Source organism: Lissotriton helveticus, chromosome 6 (genome assembly GCF_964261635.1).
Source record: "Lissotriton helveticus chromosome 6, aLisHel1.1, whole genome shotgun sequence".
NCBI lineage: Eukaryota > Metazoa > Chordata > Amphibia > Caudata > Salamandridae > Lissotriton > Lissotriton helveticus.
The window spans coordinates 1,057,503,930-1,057,522,371 of record NC_136067.1 but is presented as its reverse complement, the minus strand read 5'-3'; the positions used below and the strand labels follow the sequence as shown (position 1 = coordinate 1,057,522,371).

Sequence of the window (18,442 nt, the reverse complement as noted above, 5' to 3'; positions counted from 1 at the left end):
TATCAATTAGTCACCTCCTGAGCTCATCCAGCGTTTGTGGTAGCCACAATGGGCTAGTCGTTGCTAATGCTATATATGATGTCATAAATTAGGTGATTGATTAAGTAATGTATGATTTAAAATCCATGATGTGTAAAGCCATGATCTGTACATTGGCAGATTGCATAGTTTACTTTAATTGGTGGATGTTTGAGGTTTTGGATCTACTGAAGTTTGTAGATTTTTTTTAATTCAGTGTAGGATGGCTTAATCTTTATTATAGTATTTTTTTAATACAATTATAAATGTACATTCTACTTGAGTTCCCTAAACACAGGGCAAGTCCTTTGACTGTAACTTGCGCATATTCTTTCAATGTACACAATACTAAGGATATGGCCTTCGGCTAAGCCCCTTGCACTGTAATCACAAGCACGGTTTGTGGATAGTTTACAGTGGGGCATATTCTGTAACAGTTTACTATGCACATTGCATACTATTGCATGCCATGTGTTAATGGGCTGGTTGAAGAAAGCATATTGCCTGGCGTTTACATTTTCCTTGTGCTCAGTATATACCTACAACTGTGTGCCAAGGCAAGGCTTGCATTGTACCGTTTGAATGGTACACTGTGCTCAGGGCCATTGGAATTATGCGATTGTGCGGTCACAGTGTTTTTTGGCATAATTAAAGATTTGTTGATTTTACCACATAATCCATCATCTGCTGCATAGTCTGCAGAGTTTAACCCTCCAAAAACTGTTTGGAGCTCAAACGGTTCAAAAGTTATTAAAACCCAGTAAAAAAGTATTGCTGTGCAGTGAAAGGCAATTTGCAATAGTTGACTAGTCAACTTATTGCTACATTTGGGTGTTAAACTGGTACTAATGAGGTGCAATCAATGCCGGGACTTTGTATGCAAGTGTAAAAATGTAAAAATTATGAAGTTATACTATTACAAAATGTGCTACAAAGTGCCGCATAATTTGGCTTTTCTTGCTGCATAATTTACTGAATCCTGCCACATAATTTGCCCTGCCGCACAATCCCAGTGGCCCTCTCTGTGCCTTTGTGTATGTGCACAAAATGAACTTACCACTAAATAGAGCCATGTCCTGTGTGTGTAGTACATTCAGTTACTGCCATTCAACAAAGGCTATACAAAATTATGGCTCCAAATGGACTTATTTGTATTCCTAATATGTGTCAGGTAGCTCTGGATTTTTTTTATATTTTTGCTCAATTTAGTTCCACAAATCCTTGTGATCTGTGCCAGGTCAATTGCTTTTTTCCCCCAAAACTAATATTTTAAGATGAAAATATTTTGACAGAATCCCTACCACACGAATCCCTTAGATCTCTGGCAGTCACAATCTGTCAGGCTGCCTCAGCTAATTGCCTCGGAACATTTACAATTTATCTGCAGATTTGTAAGGCCTTCACAGATCAGTCCTTAGTTGGCTTAAAATATCCTTTTGAAATGTTTAAAGCAGATTTGTGAAATTAAGCCAAAGTCATAAATCATGAGCCACCAAAAATGTGCATTCAAGATGACTTTAAAGGTTTACCTTAATGTTTGATTCAAAGCACAAGTCTCATAGTGCCTGTTTCTAATTTTCTTGCTTCATTTTTTTGGGGAGCGGACCATATATACAATGCAGACGTGCTCCAACTTATGTTTCGATGTGTTACAATATCTATTTATTTTATGCCATGATGTTCTCACAAACTCTTCATATGAGAACCAGTTTGTTAACTGTGGTATCATGCTGCTCAGCTAGAATGACTGCCTGTTGGAATGCTAGTGTTTGGAATGTGTGCGTGCGTGAATCAGTTGGATGAAGGGCTGAGCATTGTATTGTATTGTAAGGGGCATTTATAAAGCGCGCTGACACCATGGGTTTCCTGGCGCTGGCAGACTACTGGGGGACTGGGAGGGTTTAGGCAGATTGAGGGAAGAGCCAAGTTTTTAGGGATTTACGGAAAAGAGTAAGGGAATTGGAAGTTTTGAGAGAGATGGGGAAGGAATTCCAAAGTTTGGGGGCCAGAAATGCGAATCTCCGGCCTCCGGATCTGCAGAGTTTGACAGGGGGAGTGAGTAAGAGGTGCAGGTGAGAGGATCTCAGGTTCCGAGAGGGGCTGTAAGTCCTGATGAGAGATTTCAAAAAGACAGGACAGGAACCAGATAAGGATTTAAAGGTAAGGCAGCCGATCTTAAAGGCTGCCCTCGAGGCGACGGGAAGCCAGTGCAGTTTTAGAAGGAGGGGTTTGGCGGATTGCCATTTCGGACTCCCAGAGGCCAATCTCGCCGCTTGATTCTGAACGAATTGTAGTCTGCAGAGAGATGTTTTAGGCAGACCATGATAGATAGCATTCGAGAAATCTAAGCGGGAGAGGACGAGGGCCATGATTACTTGCAGGAGAGCTTCAGGAGTGAGGAGATAAGCCACCTTCCTGATCCTGCGCAGCTGGAACATGCAGGAGGAGACAACTGTCCCCACCTGAGGCCCAAGGGAGAGACCGGAGTCAATAGTAATCCCTAGACTTTTTACCGAGGCCACAGGGGTGGGGGGAAGGCCAAGTTCTGCCGGCCAAAAATGCGGACCCCAGTGGGTAGAGCTCTTACCAGGGAGGAGAAGCTCCGTCTTTCCGGGATTCAGTTTAAGCTGATTTTGACTCATCCACGATAGGATGTGGGACATGACAGCCTGAAAGTTGGGGATAGCAGAAGGGGAATCAAGAGGGAAGATGAGTTGTAGGTCGTCCGCGTAATTGAAGACGGTGACGTCCCACTGCCTCAAGGAAAAAAGAAGGGGTTGAAGATAAAGATTGAAAAGAAGGGGGGACAGAGAGGAGCCCTGAGGGACCCCACAGGGCAGGTGCTCCCGAGGAGCTCTAAAAGTGCCCAGGCTAAGGGTCTGAGACCTCCCGGTCAGGAAGGATTTGACCCATGCCAACGCCAGGCCCTGGATGCCAGCTTGCTCGACACGGTGGAGAAGGATGTTGTGGTCCACCGTGTCGAAGGCAGCCGACAGATCTAATAAAACCAGGGCCTGGGAGGTACCCTTGTCAGCACCGTCTCTCAGGGCATCCAGCACGGCCAAGATGACAGTCTCCGTAGAGTGGCCGGGTCTGAAGCCGGCCTGGTTAGTCTCAAGAAAGGTGGAGTTCTCAATAAACTGTGAGAGGCAGGTGGTGACATGGGCTTCCAGAATTTTGGAGAAAAAAGGCAAGAGAGAGATGGGGCGGTAATTCGCCGGGATGGCGGGATCAGCCCCAGGCTTCTTCAGTAGAGGCACCAACACGGCCTCCTTGAAGGAGCGGGGTACCGTACCGGACGACAAAGAAGAATTCAGCAGGGGGACGCTGCTCCTGGTGGGGCTCCTACTTAGACTTTAACTTTACTTCTATGTATCTAACTTACTACCTCAATAAATCTACGTGGTAAACTACTTTGCCTGGAGCGTCCTTTCTTTCATACTACATTTTAGTACCACTTCCTATCCACTTTACTTCCTCTGCTTGCTCAATCCATATTTCACCATTCACTATATTTCATTATTTTATTTTCTTGCCTCTTTTTGATGCCTTTTAAAACTTCCTTCCTTTGTGTGGTAAAGGGGGGAGATCTAGAATGACTGCCTGATGGAATGTTAGGGCCTCATTTATGAGGCCATGCGTCACTTTTACACTGCCGGTGCGTCACTTTTTGTGACGCACCAGTGGCGTAAAAAATGCACCCTGTTGCGCCATATTTACGAAGTGATGCATCTAGTTAGATGCGTCACTTTGTAAACCCCTGCCCCACATTATACCTGCGCCAGGTATAATGTATGCAAGGGGGCGTATTGATGCAAGAAAGGGTCGTAGAAGTGACGCAGTGAAATCTATGAGATTACACTGCGTCACTTCTAGGACACCATTGCGTCAAAATCTTGCGCCTGCCTCACAGCAGGCGTAAGACTGACGCAGGTCGTTTCACATGGGGCTTGCCCCATGTGAAAGGACACATTGCTGGAGTTGCGTCACTTTTGTGACACACTCCAGCAATGCGTCACTTTTGCGCTTACAGATACGTCAGAAATACTGACGTATCTGTAACTCCTTGCGACATCATACGTCATACATTAAATATGACGCATCATTGGTGTCGTAAGGAGGGCGCAATGAAAAGTGACGCATCACTGTTTTCACGCAGCGATGTGTCACTTTTCATAACTGAGGCCCTTAGTGTTTGGAATGTGTGCGTGCGTGAATCAGTTGGATGAAGGGCTGAGCAGCAGGGAAGCTGCTCCTGGTGGGGCTCCTATTTAGACTTTAACTTTACCTCTATGTATCTAACTTACTACCTCAATAAATCTACATGGTAAACTACCTTTCCTGGAGCGTCCTTTCTTCCATGCTACATTTTAGTACCACTTCCTATCCACTTTACTTCCTCTGCTTGCTCAATCCATATTTCACCATTCACTATATTTCATTATTTTATTTTCTTGCCTCTTTTTGATGCCTTTTAAAACTTACTTCCTTTGTGTTGTGAAGGGGGGAGATCCAGAATGACTGCCTGATGGAATGTTAGTGTTTGGAATGTGTGCGTGTGTGAATCAGTTGGATGAAGGGCTGAGCAGCAGGGAATCTGTTCCTGGTGGGGCTGCTACTTAGACTTTAACTTTACCTCTATGTATCTAACTTACCACCTTAATAAATCTATGTGGTAAACTACCTTGCTTGGAGTGTTAATTCTTCCACACCACATTAACCAAGGCAAAACCCGGAAACATTTCAAAACGAGTCACAATTGAAAGCAATCAAGCCCCCATAAGGAGCATGTCTAAAGGTCCCAATAGTGTAATGAGTGTCTCTGCCCCTCACAATGTTTTTTACAAATGCCATAAAATATGAATTTAAAGTACATGATTCCAAAGATAATGGATGAGGAGCTACATGAAGGGGAGCTCGCAAGATATGCCATGAACTCAAGGTCTGCTAGAGTGTCTCTGAGCACCATTCCTCTACAGAGTAAAAATCATCTTTTATAGGGTAAAACATTTATTTGCCCGTTCAAAAATTGGGTCCCTCTCAAAATCACTTGAGTCACAGTAAGCAAATATTTATGTTCATGTCACACTGCCAAGCTTGCCTCTTTTACTAGTTTGACTTGATTTTTGAGCTGTGGAAATGGTGTCTAATGCGCATTGAAAATGAAAGGGATGATTCAGAAAGATGCTTTTTGAGATCTATAACAATGACAGCAGAGTTTATCCTTATTCCCATGGCTGATTCACAACCGTCCAGTTTGTGACACAATCTCTACCGAAGAAGAATCTCTACGGAAGAAAGCGAAACAGCACACAAGTGCGTTTACATATGCATTTTGCTCATAATTGAATTGTGCTTTATTGAAGGAATGTTGGCAAAGACAGCTTATTTTGCCGGTAAGCACGTTCCTCTGTTAGTAAACTAGCTAGTTACTGGCTAGGGTTTGCTTTAAAAGCCCCTCTGGTAGTATTCAGTGTTGTGTACAAAATCGTAAGAATGGTTGTGGTCTAAGCTCGCCTGCAGACTGTTTATCCTATTATTTTAAACAGTGCTCACCCTCAGTGTCAACCATTATGAAAAACCCTAATCTTGGTATACAAATGCACAATTAGAGGAGCACGTAGAATTCGAGTACCTAAACTGTTTTTTCAAATAAAACAAAATTAATTAGTCTGTAATTCCCACTAGCGTAGTGTGTGTGTACTATGCCCATATACAGCAAATCAATACTGTATATGGAACAACATAAGCATAACTTTCTCAACAAAAGGAGGAAGAGCTTTCCATGTTCTTTTTTCTTTTTCTTCTTCATTTATGCGTCACTAATACGTAGTACAAGAGACTTGCCACAACTAGAACACAGCCTACACGTTTCGTCCCTGTATCACAGAACTTCTTCAGGGCAAACTAATTAGGTATGTATCCAAGCTCACAGCAAAGCAACAAGTCACTCTATCCAGTTTTCTACTATTTTCTAATCCTGCGTCTATATTCATGCAGAAAGACGTCCACTTTAGTGGGGCTGCGCACCCACTATAGTGGACATCATTCTGCATGCTCATACAGAGAGCTCTGAAACGCATAGTAGGTGTAGCAAGATAAGGACCAACATAAGCTCGTGGCCTTACGACTTATAGCAGGAAGACTGTGGTTTTCCAAAATGACAATAGTCAAAAACAGGAACATATGAATTGACCACGGTGGAGAGCATCTGATTTGAATAACGCGATTGGACGATTTATATTTCTATCTTGAGGTGAATTTAGACGCAGGATAGTCAGGTTTATTTTCAGGAGCTGGGGGACGTAAGTTATTTAAAATGTTATTATGATTCTGAGTGTCCCCTTTTTCGTTTATTTTCTCTAATGTGAAATAAAGGCTCTAATAAAGGTTGTTGCCTGGTGCAAGTCTTTGCCTGCTCCTTCTCTATTGATTTTATATTCTCCCAAGGATGATGGAATAAACTAAAGCAATGAACTGAAGAAAAATATCAAGGAGAAGGACAAACAGTAATTGACAAGATGGATGTACCATACTTAAAACGCTAATAAATATTGAGCAATGTACAAAAGGGGAGACATTGAGCAGATATAATCATTGTAACCTTTCAAGTATATTGCTTAGCTATCTTTGTTAGTCTAGACTGCTAACTAGAGTAATTTTTAACTTGGCTTCTGAATATGCCTTTATTTGTAGGAGCTATATTCCTGTTTATTACTGCTTCTGAAAGCCACTTGCTCTAAATTTCTTTGTTTTCCACATGACCTCCACTCCAGGAACTTCTGAACTTAGGTGTAATGTGTGCGGTGCTCCCTGCCAGGATTCGGGGGTCTTGTTCAACAGAGTTTGAGAACAATCCGCCCCACTCCCCAGAATGGAGCTCTTCCCATGTGTGAGCAAGAATAAACAGAAGAATGAAAAACTGGGGTGGGTCGGGGGGGAAATGAAAGTGAGAAAGAGAGAAGAGAGAGCTGTAATGCCACAGTCTCATCAACCATGCGTCTCTTGTATTTCATGGAATTTGCAATAGCGTTTTCTATGGTGAATGCCAAAGATTTACTAAAGGTAAATTAAAAAAAACAATGTTTTATTACATTGCATTAACATTGAAAAACTCTGAGAAATAGAAGAATTGGTGAATATGCTTGCCGTCTGAGTGATGACAGACTGCCAGTAGCCAAAGCAACAAATAAAGGGATTCTGTAGGAGCAAAAAAAAAAGGATTCATAGTATGTTTTTTTAATGTACTGGTGTATTTTTGTGGACCTCGGTAGGAGTTCCATAACAAATAAAAACTAAATTGAATTGAAAAACTATAAGAGCAACGGTGGATCACCGAGGCAATAGCAAACCTGGAATTCAGGAAGCAAGAGGGACTGCAAGCACAGCAACCAATACTAATAAATAATCCACAAGCAAGACAGACTTCAGACAACCGGTCAGCAAACATAATCATATTGTAATCCAAGAGGCAAGTTAGAGTTCAGGCAACCAGTCAGCAAACAGTATCAAACTGTCACCAAGAGAGGGGACGGAATTCAGGCAAGACATTCAGGGAACTGAGAAGGGAACGAGACAACACGGGTGAGGGACGCAACAATGAAGAATAACCTGAGTGAAAGTAAAGGAGTACAACACAGAAAAGTTACTAGGCACCTTCCTAAGGGGAGGGGCAGCTTATAAAGCTCTGGTATAATCTGGAGGGCCCTCTCTTTGATCTCTTAAAGTGATGATCCTGCACCCTAGCTACCATAGACAAGTCCTCCATAAGTCCTCCATCATTTCATTGGCTTTCTTGACCATTTTCTGTAGCAACCAGTCGCAGTATCGAATCCCTGCGTCCGGATCACTCTCTCATTCCTGACGTTTTGTCGTACCTGGGTCCTTCTTGGCATATGCTCGGGTGCCTTCTACACGATTTTGCAGTGATTGCTGCTGTTTTTTTTTCATTTTAAATAAATACATTCTACAGAAGGAATCTGAAGGTTTTTCGAACTTTGCTCAAACATTAAATATTACGGGGCATATTACCAACGATTAGCGATATTTATTGCTAACGATGCTTAGCAACAAATTTTTTAACGCTAAGCATCGCCGGAAATTATCGCAACGATAACTTGCTATTAGCAAGGTTTATCTCAGAAGTGATGAAAATCCTCGCGCTAACTGCCAAATGAGAGATTATCGCTGGAAAACCAACGATAATCTCTCGAAGTTTGGCGTTAGCTTTATGATAGGGGCTCACAAACTTAGCCATGATATCCACCTTCCATAGGATATCATGGCTAAGTCAGGAAAATACCAGGTGTAAAAAAAAGCAGTGCTAACCGCGGTTAGCGCTGCTTTTTTTATCACTAACAGGGTTAGCAAAATCCTTGATAATAGGAGAAATGTCGCTTAACAACATTTCTCCTATTATTTTTCTCTGGAATGTCCCCTTTGCATCTCATTAGAGATGCAAGGGGAAGTGTAGAGAAAAAGGGTGCTAACATGCAAATTTGCGTGTTAGCACCCTGTTGCTAATAGGGAGATAATTTTATCTCCGCTTTCTTGGCTTTTAAAGCCAAAAAAGTGGACATAAATCCCTTGATAATATGCCCCTACGTTCCTTATTTAGTGTTTGGGATGTACAATCACATGCTTACTGGCCCCTGTGGCTGCCACGGCTTCCTGTTATAGATATACATTGTGTGCGATAAGATTTGCTGCACATTACTGCAAATACCTGTTGCACTTGGCTTCAGATTCCTCAGTATCTCTTGGAGTAAGGCTATAAGAGGGATAAAAATTGCGGCAAGCACTCACTTTTGGTATGTGCAGGTTATGAAATAATGACATCAGGGCCATATAAAAATGTAAGCCATCAAAAGTAGTGAATACAGGCTGATTTACAGCTTCCATTGCAACTATCCTGCACGAAGGATATTGCTTCATATAGAAAAGCAGTAGCCCAAACAAAGTAAATGAGCATCTTTACACATGGGTTTTGTAATTTTTCAGCTGTTCTTTATGCACAAAAATGCCAGATATGTCCACTTGAGCGGGGCATTATGTTCATGATTCACAAAGGAATTAAAGAGTTCTGGAATCAATGGTGATTCTCAAAACCTTCATACCCAGCTGTGCGTAACTTTCGAATGCCATACCTTATGTGTAGAAAGGCGTTTTATTCATATACGTTTGAGGAATAGTTTTATTTGTTTAAAAGCGATATGGGTGGATTGTTCTGGCATTTCTACTTTTTCAGTAATAGCAGTATCCTAGCCCAAGTTCTGACCAAAAGTTGGAATCAAAGGTACTGCTTTTGTTTTCTGAGACTCGTTCCTTTATTGTGTTTCCTCACTTCTGGTCGATCATGAGAATGAAATAAGCAATTGAACATGATCTGGAGTTTTTCCAGCCACATCACTAGTGTCATAAAATCCTCCATTCCAGCTAATTAACAAGATGCTATAGTTCTATACAAAAATCACTATGGGTCAGTATCAGGTAACATACCAAAATATGTGTGTGTGTGATCTATAGTGACAATTATATTTTTACTGACTAATGTTAGCTTGTATATGTTGCTGACTCTTTACATGAGGCAATGTTTCATGGTGTTACACCTGCCCTTGTGTCTTGCAGGGATTGTCTCCATTACAACACTCACCGTTCTTGCCTATGAGCGATACATCCGAGTTGTACGAGCAAGGGTAATTGACTTTTCCTGGTCGTGGCGGGCTATCACCTACATCTGGCTCTACTCCTTGGCTTGGACTGGGGCCCCCCTTGTTGGATGGAACAGGTACACTCTGGAAATCCATGGACTCGGCTGCTCGGTGGACTGGCGCTCCAGAGACCCCAACGATGCCTCATTTGTGCTCTTTTTCTTTCTAGCCTGCTTAGTGGCCCCTGTGGGTGTCATGGCCTACTGTTATGGACATATTTTGTATGCAATAAGATTGGTGAGTAACTAGGCAGTCTGTGATAACTGTGTTATGTTATTCTGTACTGTTTGAATTGCACAGTTCAGTAAAATGCCAAACACACATACCTAAACAAACATATTAGTTTTAGTACCCAACACTGACTTCATCAACCAAGTTGATCAACAAACTCACATACATATCCCATTCATAATAACAATCACAAAGACCTAATAGGATTCTCTGCAAAGGCTATCACAACATTATTTTGGCCGGAGGATCAACAGCATATAGCCATTTACATACACTTTTCAGTCTGAAGGAGGACCCAGCATGGCAGTACAGGGCAAGGGCAATTGAATGATTGAATGACGGTTCACCACCCTACCTCGGGCAACAGTCTCTCAAACATTTCAGTCAGTGCCAGACGAGCTACCAAGGGCTGACAGACACAGCTATGGAAACCCTGCAGGACTCCGGAGGGTGGCGCAAGCTTGGCAAAGGAGGCATCTGCTGTGTTTGTCAGATGCCCCTCATTTGCGATCCTCCAAAATAGACCATAGTCTTTGGAGAATCACATGTTATATATGAGGTCCAATGTCTAACGCAGTGGGGTGGCATCGTCATAATGGCTAATCATCAAGATGACAGCAAGCCAAGCCATTTAATACAAACACATAAAGAAGCAAACTATCTTTGCATCACCTGTTCTGACCCTGAGCAGCAGGACAAGCTCCAGGAGAAATGTGTAAGAGGTTTTACGTATAACATAAATAGTGGCCCAAACCAAATTGATTTAAAACAGACAAAATCAAATAATGGTAATGTCAGAAAAATGGAGAAACAAGTTAATGGGGCAGGAGAGATTAAGGATAAAATATCCTGTGCATAAAAAGCATATGAATCAACCATTAAAATTCAATTGCAAACAATTACAATCCTCAAAATATGTATCTTATGGATGTTTGACTTACAGCATGTGATGTGACCCACAAATTGCATTTCTTTACTTTAATGGTGGAACTTGGGTCAATGACTTTACTTTGGAACTTGGAATCTTTTTGGAAAGCTCACTCAATCCAATGAACCCAGCAAGATGACATCAAACCAGATAACGGTGACCTGATAGTTTAGTGAACACCTTTTGTCAGATGAAAATCCTCCAAGTGGGCTAGGGATTCCACCAAGCAGAGGAGGTTGTCTCTCTATAGGGTAGCTGCAACAGAGTCTACCGGGTTTCAGAAATCCGTAAAGGTGGAGGGAATTCCCACAAAGTTTAGGAGCTACCTGCAGAAGTCAATATTTCCTGTTGATGGTGAAAAATCAAGTATGTAGTTATTCCTTCCTGTTTCTTCATAACTTGTTCCAACAAATCATTTCCCCGAGGATAGATGCAGTAGGGCACCCTCAAGCTTGGGAGCAGGTCTCAAAGCCCTCCCAGTTCTTCAGTGGGCTGCAGAACTGCTATGTCTAGAACCTTTCAACTTCAGGCACCTTCAGTTTTTTGGAAGGGGTAACTTCACAGGCTGTAGGCTTCCTACATCAGATCGGGACTCTATCCACTCCGGTTCTCTATCCAGGACTTTGTCATAGAGCAATGCATGTGAGACAGGGATCCAAATTTAGGGGTCGATTAGGATCGCGGACGGACTTGAGTCCGTCCGCGACCCCAGAGGAGGAGGGAAGGTCCGCATGGGCTGCGGCGTTCCCTCCGTGCAGATTAGGATGTGACCGCCAGGGTGGCGGTCACATCCTTTATCTTTAACATTGCGGCGGGTGCAGCTTCAAGCTGCACCCGCCGCAATGTTAAAAATGCATGCATCGCATTTGCGTGCACAAAGCGGCAGGCACCGGGCGGTGCCTGCTGCTTTGTGCACGCAAATGCCTATGGTACCCCCCATGTGCACCCCCCACCCTCCCTTCACCAAGGGGGCCCGCAACGGGCCCCCAAAGTGAATGTCCGTCTGCATTTCCATGGCGGAAAAGCCACCGTGAAAAAGCATATGATTTCCTCCATCCTAATATGGCTGGCGGTGTCTGATAGCCGCCGGAAAAGCTGCGGATGGATTTCAAGACCCACCGCCATCCTAATATGGCGGTGGGTCTTTTGAGGCTCCGCAGCGGTTTTACCGCATCCTCCGGGCCGGCGGTGGCTTCTGCCGGCCCGGAGGATGCGGGAAAACCGCTATCATAATCGGCCCCATAGTTAGGGACACCTTCCCTTATATTTCCTGGAGCAGTCTACACGTGGATTTCTTTCTTCTTCTGTTTATGGAGGAAGCTTAAAACGAACTTGTTTGTGGAAAATTGTGTTCTTTAAAGTCACCGTTTCAATCACTTAGTGTCACTCACTTGTAGCATCTAATGTTTCTGTTTAAAAAGGCGCCTATAAAAACTTGCACGGACCCTCGTTTTTAAAACACTAACCTGCAGTTTTCAATTGCTGGGTCTCGCCATAACTTTAGGTCCAATGCAGAATGTTGGGCTGCGCAAATACCAACTCTCTTAGACGCTGCGCTTTCTCCACTCCCCAAACACAGAAGTTTTACATGTTGCCACTGGTCTGCTGGTTTCATTCAGGTGGACACAGATCCATCTTTCCTTAAGTTCTTCCACACTCTGCTGGCCTAGGAAACAAATTCCAGGCAGCAGGCATACATCTCCTAGGCAACCAGGCCCCCTTTGTCCATATGAGGGGAACAAGAAGTTTGTTTATCTAGACCTAAGAACAATTTCTAGGTCCAGAGATTCAAGGCGAAGCTGGAGGTTTCTCCGTACTGGAAGATCAGAATGCTTTCGGTCTACAGCAGGCAGCCTTTTGGGATCTTCTAAGCCACTTAGAACTGTAATTTAAACGTGGCTGAGTAGTAATTTTCAAGGAGGTCCCTCAGCTTTGAATAGCGACAACCCCATATCAAATATGACTAAAGTTCTCTCACTGTGCCAGTCTTGGTTTACTACACAGTGACACCGTTTCTGTTTCAGAGTGACACATTATAGCAACATGTATTCCAGAGTTCTGTGAGGTACAGAAATTCAAACGTATACATATGAGCCTCACTTGCATTTCTCTCCTTTGAAACTCCTCCTAAAGCCGGCCAATCCCAGTTCAAGTAAATTTAACATAAAATCTCATTGCCTTCCATAAATACAGGCTTCTATCACATTGGGGTAGGAGTGACCATTGTCTGTCAGCCTACCTCCTTCAAAGTAGGTAAGTGTCAAGTGTCAGGATGAAGGAACAGGAAGACCTATGTGCTGAGAAGCATGTGAAAAGTGTAAGTGGCAGTAATTACTGGTGAGACCCGTGAAGCTCTGTCAAAGTAAAGGCATTTAAACTGTCAGAGTGGTCTTAGTAACAAACCTTCTTTATGATCTGCTAGAGTAAATAATGCATCTCCAAGTCCTTCCATTGCCTATTATGCTTTTTTATTATTTAATGTTATTATGTTCAGACTACTAAACGTCATCCTCACCTCCTTTTCAAACCTTTAGGAGGAACACGTAGTTGCAAGTAGGTTTAGTCTCTTTGCCATGCCAACAGAACACCAGGAATATACAGCAAATTGGCAGGGCACAGCACAGTGTTCCAGTAAAAGTTATGTTTCTGCTTCATCATTGATGCCTTAAGACAGTCACAGGTTCCATGGATTTGTGTACTGAAACTGAAAGCAGCTCTATTATTTAGTATTTTAAAACCGGAAGTAGAGCTATCGTATTAAGCAATGCTGCATAAGGAACTACACGTTCTAAAACTCAATACTCCCTTGTATTACAGATATTGCACAATGCAGCACTCACAGAAACAGCAAAATCAAGGAGAAATGTAACATTTCACCTTCTTTCGTTATGTTAAGACAGGTTTTCCCTGGTCTTAATTTTGGAGTTGCACCATATTTACACCACCCTTGTAAGTAGGGGGCAGCATCAAAATCAGTGGGTGTTGAGGTGGAACACCCACCGCAACACCCTTTGCCCGCCTTTTTCACGCTAAGTGCGTCGCAAAAAAGGGCCTCATTTACAAGGCACGTTAAGTTGTAAATAAGGCAAAGGGATTTTAGCCACAGGAACGTCAGGGCCAGATTGGCTACCGGGCCTTTCTAAGTAAAGAATGGAAAACCAAATGGTTTTAAAGACACTTTAAAACCATTTGTTTTGCTTTCTTTACTTAGAAGTAAATGCAGGTCCCCTAAACATAAATCAGCCCCCACAGCAGTAAAATCGGGCCCCCGCTTGGCAGCTGACCAAAACACCCAGTAGCCAGTCCAGCCCTGAGGAACGTCACAAAAAAGTGACTCTCCTGTGGCAATAAGCACGTGTAAATATGGCCCAATCTTTTTTTCCTGTGATGTTTTGACCAAACCTACTACGAGCACGCTTGATGCCGGTGCAGGGTGCTATCTGAATCTCTAAACTTTCACTGTAATGATGAAAGTATCTGTACTTAAAATACATTTGAGTTAAATTCTTCTAACTATACAGTTTGAACTCACCATTCTAGTAAAGTTGTACGATCCTGCACAGATTATTATGATAAGACTCACGTTGCATATAAATAATCCTTACATCAAACTACTTTTTCAGGCATTTTGTTCAACTTTCTCATTTTCTCCTCACATTTACATTACTTGAGTACTTTGCTATCTAGCCTGATTCTTCATCACAGAACCTATTTTTATAGCATATTACTGCCTTATTGAACAACCGTGATTTACACTGATGTCAATCAATCAATCAATCAGGGGTTTTTAAAGCACGCTACTCACCTGTGAGGGTCTCAAGGCGCTGGAGGGGGGGGGAGCAGCTCCGGATCAGGAAAAGGAAAAGCTCTACTGAGGGACCCTCTGCCTTCTCCAGGAAACAGACAAAGCATAGATTATTGCATCCTGAGCTTTCTTCTGCTTCTTTCACACACTCTTCCTCTTTGAGATTCTAGATTTCCAGCTTTAAAGCTGCTACATCCTTCTCACTGGTGGTCACACATTCAGCCACTTTACCTAAATTAAGGAGAGGATGATTCATGGCCATTGACTTTGCATCCATTTTGGTTTCCAGCAACTGCCTGGATCCCTGAATTGCTGCTAGGATTTCAGCTGTGCCCTACGAACAGTCCGCTGATGCCTGTGCCCCATGTTTCTCTGGCCCCTGTTCCTGGGGGCCCAATCCAGGGACCGTGTATTGCACAATGGTATTGGATTGCAATTTCCACCATGGTGGTTCTACTGGTGGGAGTCTATGTGTTAAATCTCACCTTGTGCGCCCCATCAGGCCTGGTATATAAACAAACACAGTCTCTGCCTTGAATATTTGTGATTGCCTGAATGCTCAGCTATGTACAGTGCACTCAGCATTAGGGGGCTCCTTCAGCTACTGGCGGGTATGGCACAGTGTCTGGCAATTACACGTTTTCACACCACTGGCCTCCTGCGGAGTGGTGCAGTCAAAAGTCTGCCTCCCGCATGGCCCATAGCATTTTTATTGCTGTGCGCTTATGCCACTTCTTCCCTGTACAGGACCCATCACCTGATTCCACTGCAAATGTTCAGCCAGGACCCCTCCACACTCTATAGCACTGCCAATATTCAGCCAGGCCGGCTTGACATTCTACAGCACAGCTCTTCCCCAGTCTCAATTCCTGTTCTAGCTATCTATTGCAAAGCAGCTGTCATACAGCCCATCTGCATCCGACTGGGCACTCTATAGATTGTCCAAGTACAGGTGTTAGGGCACAGTGCTCTAGCCCCTCCATCTAGCTGAGAGCATTCCTTGTAGCACTATTACCCCAGTTAGAGCCCAGCACCTGCATGGTGCACCCCGCAGCATTTCAGCCCGCAACAAATTGGCGCTCAACCCAGCCAATAGCCACACACCGGGCACCATAAATGTGGCACTGAGCGGCACTGCAGTACTACCAATGAGGCAATTTCATGGCCAAGGCTGCCTGTATAAGGGGAGCGCCACTCTGCTCCTTACTCCACTCACCCCCCAGCCAGGTTGATGTTGTCACAATGTCAGAAGCTGTTCGAATCCACCTTCAGTCGCCCTCAGTTGGAGCCAGGTGACATTCAGAGAGCTGCCATTTTGGATTGGGCAATCTCTTGTGGACGCATTTTCTTGATCCCCCAATCAGCCGCAGCCACCTAGCGGATCTTTAACCGGGCTGGTGGCATGCAGGAGCTCCAAGGGTTCACCCCTGTTCCTCCCGCTCTGCCTCCACAAAGTGCTGCCCTTGTCTTTGCACAAGGCTGCACCTCCAGCTACGTCCCAGCCCCATCCCCAATCCATATACAGCACAGCTCCATAAATGGGGGTTGGTGTTCAATTATTCATAGTGCGAGTGGCACCAGAATGCTGGGCCATGTAGCTCTGGCTTGTATTCATTCCCATGCCACTGGATTTGTCAGGATTCTGCTCCTCTTGGCTGAAGCATCATGGAGGTATGTCATATCTGTCTATGCCTATCCGCCCATCTTGGTTGGCCACTGGGGTCTTGCTCTTATATAATTACTATCACAAGGACGAATGTCTGTACCAACTTTCAGCTTTCTATCACAAGGTGGATGATTTTAGTTAGAAAACAGGCTTAACAGCTATACTATTTCAAAAGCTAGGCAAATACCTTCAGAGTTAGTCCCTTTGGTAGGAAATCATCTCAGTTGCTAACCTGAGTGTCTTTGTACCCTAATATGCACACAATACCATCCAGCAGTAAACGGTTCCGAAGCATTGCATGTATGGCTCAATCCTATGCTTGTTTCACTTATTTGTTTTTAAAAACATGTGGAGGTTGCAGCTTTCAATTAGTTTTTCACATATAGAAACGAGTAAAGATGGCCACATGACTGTCAGTAGTGCATACCAGCCAGAGAGTAGGTCATGGCTGGTATTTTTCACCCATTCCTGCAAAAATGAAGGTATGCTTTCTTTGCCATGGTTTTGGAACTATACTTCCAGCGACATTATTTGGACTGCTATTTTAGGTGTTATGCTTTGACTCCCTCGGGTCTAGCCAGCGCTATATAAAACTCTCAAATAAAAATAATAATAAATAATAATTAGTGCATCCTTGCTTTTTGAATGTGCGTATCCCATATTTTGTCTATGTGTTTTTTAACTACCCTGGTCTCATTTGTGGAAAAGTTTTGGGCTTGACCTGCCAACAATATTTTGTGCCTAGTCACTATAAGTAAACCATTATTCTCATTTGCGTGTGACTTTTCAAAGGCTGATCTAGGAAATGTTTGCGTTTTAAGCTAACCAAAGATACAGCAGTTTCATCTATATCTTTTTTGGCTTCATCCAGGGCTTTGTTAGGTTATGTGATTTTTGTATAGCACAGCTTTCTCCAAAGCTGGTCTTTGTGTGCTCATGTTGTTTTCAGAGTGCAAACTTTCGTCTGGTTTTGTAGCCGAATTTAACAATGGAGGGAGGGTATTGGGGGTGAAGTGGGTCTTGCTCATTTTTACCTGACTTGTGTGATTGGGGTGCGATCAGTGTCATCCAGCCGCGGCCGATAGTGGGAGTACCGGCCGGGCGGTGACATGGGGAGGGAAAGGGGCAGGGTGGGGGGGGTAGTAATGTATGGATTACGGAGTTTAACAGGTAAGTAAACATATAAATAAATTAAACGAATTTCGTTGCACATACTGCATCTCATTTGATGATGCAGTGCACGCAACGAAATTCATACATTACTACCCCCCACCCTGCCCCTTCCCCTCCCCACGTCACCGCCCGGCCGGTACTCCCACTACCGGCCGCGGCTGGTGTCATCTGTAGGTTGCACGTTTTTCTTGTTGTGGCGGGCTTGGGAGTGGGGATTATTTTGGTGGGTCATGTGACTTTTCTCCAAAAACCTGTCCAGGTGTGATCGGTTTTATACACCAGAGATTGAGTTTTTCTATGAATGGGTTCCTTGGGCGCGGGAAAGTACACTTCAATTGCTGTCATTAGTGTTTGCAGTTGTTGAAATTGCCTGATAAAGGCTCCTACTGTGGTACGGGTGGGTCTTGTGACCTTTCACAAAAGATCCCATTGTCTTGGTTTTCCAGTCCCAACGCCTCATGCCCCCGTGTAAACACGCCCCATGTCTTAGCCATGCTTTGCTCTCCACGGGCCTCATTTACGAGAAGTGGCAATGCGTCACTTCTCAGTGCGCCACCCTTGCGACATGATTGATGCGTCATATTTACTGTATGACGCATCATGTTGCAAGGAGTTATAGATACGTCAGTATTTCTGACATATCTGTATGATTCAAAAGTGACGCATTGCTGGAGTGTGTCACAAAAGTGATGCAACTCCAGCAATGTGTCCTTTCACATGAAGCAAGCCCCATGTGAAAGGGGCTGTGTTAGTCTTACGCCTGCTATGAGGCAGGCGTAAGATATTGACGCATTTGCATCCTAGAAGTGGCGCAGTGAAATCTGGTAGATTTTACTGTGTCACTTCTACGAGGCTTACCTACATGGGAACGCCCACCCTGCATACATTATACCTGACACAGGTATAATGTA

General features: G+C 43.7%; 1 protein-coding gene across 1 annotated transcript in view; it reads left to right on the top strand.

Moving 5' to 3' along the window:
- The window catches only part of OPN3 (opsin 3), a 418,841-nt gene that overhangs the window by 344,120 nt on the left and 56,279 nt on the right, over positions 1 to 18,442 (top strand). Inside the window, exon 2 of the mRNA XM_078646931.1 lies at positions 9,646 to 9,965. Coding sequence (XP_078503057.1) covers positions 9,646 to 9,965 — 320 coding nt within the window. The remainder of the gene's footprint in view (positions 1 to 9,645; positions 9,966 to 18,442) is intronic.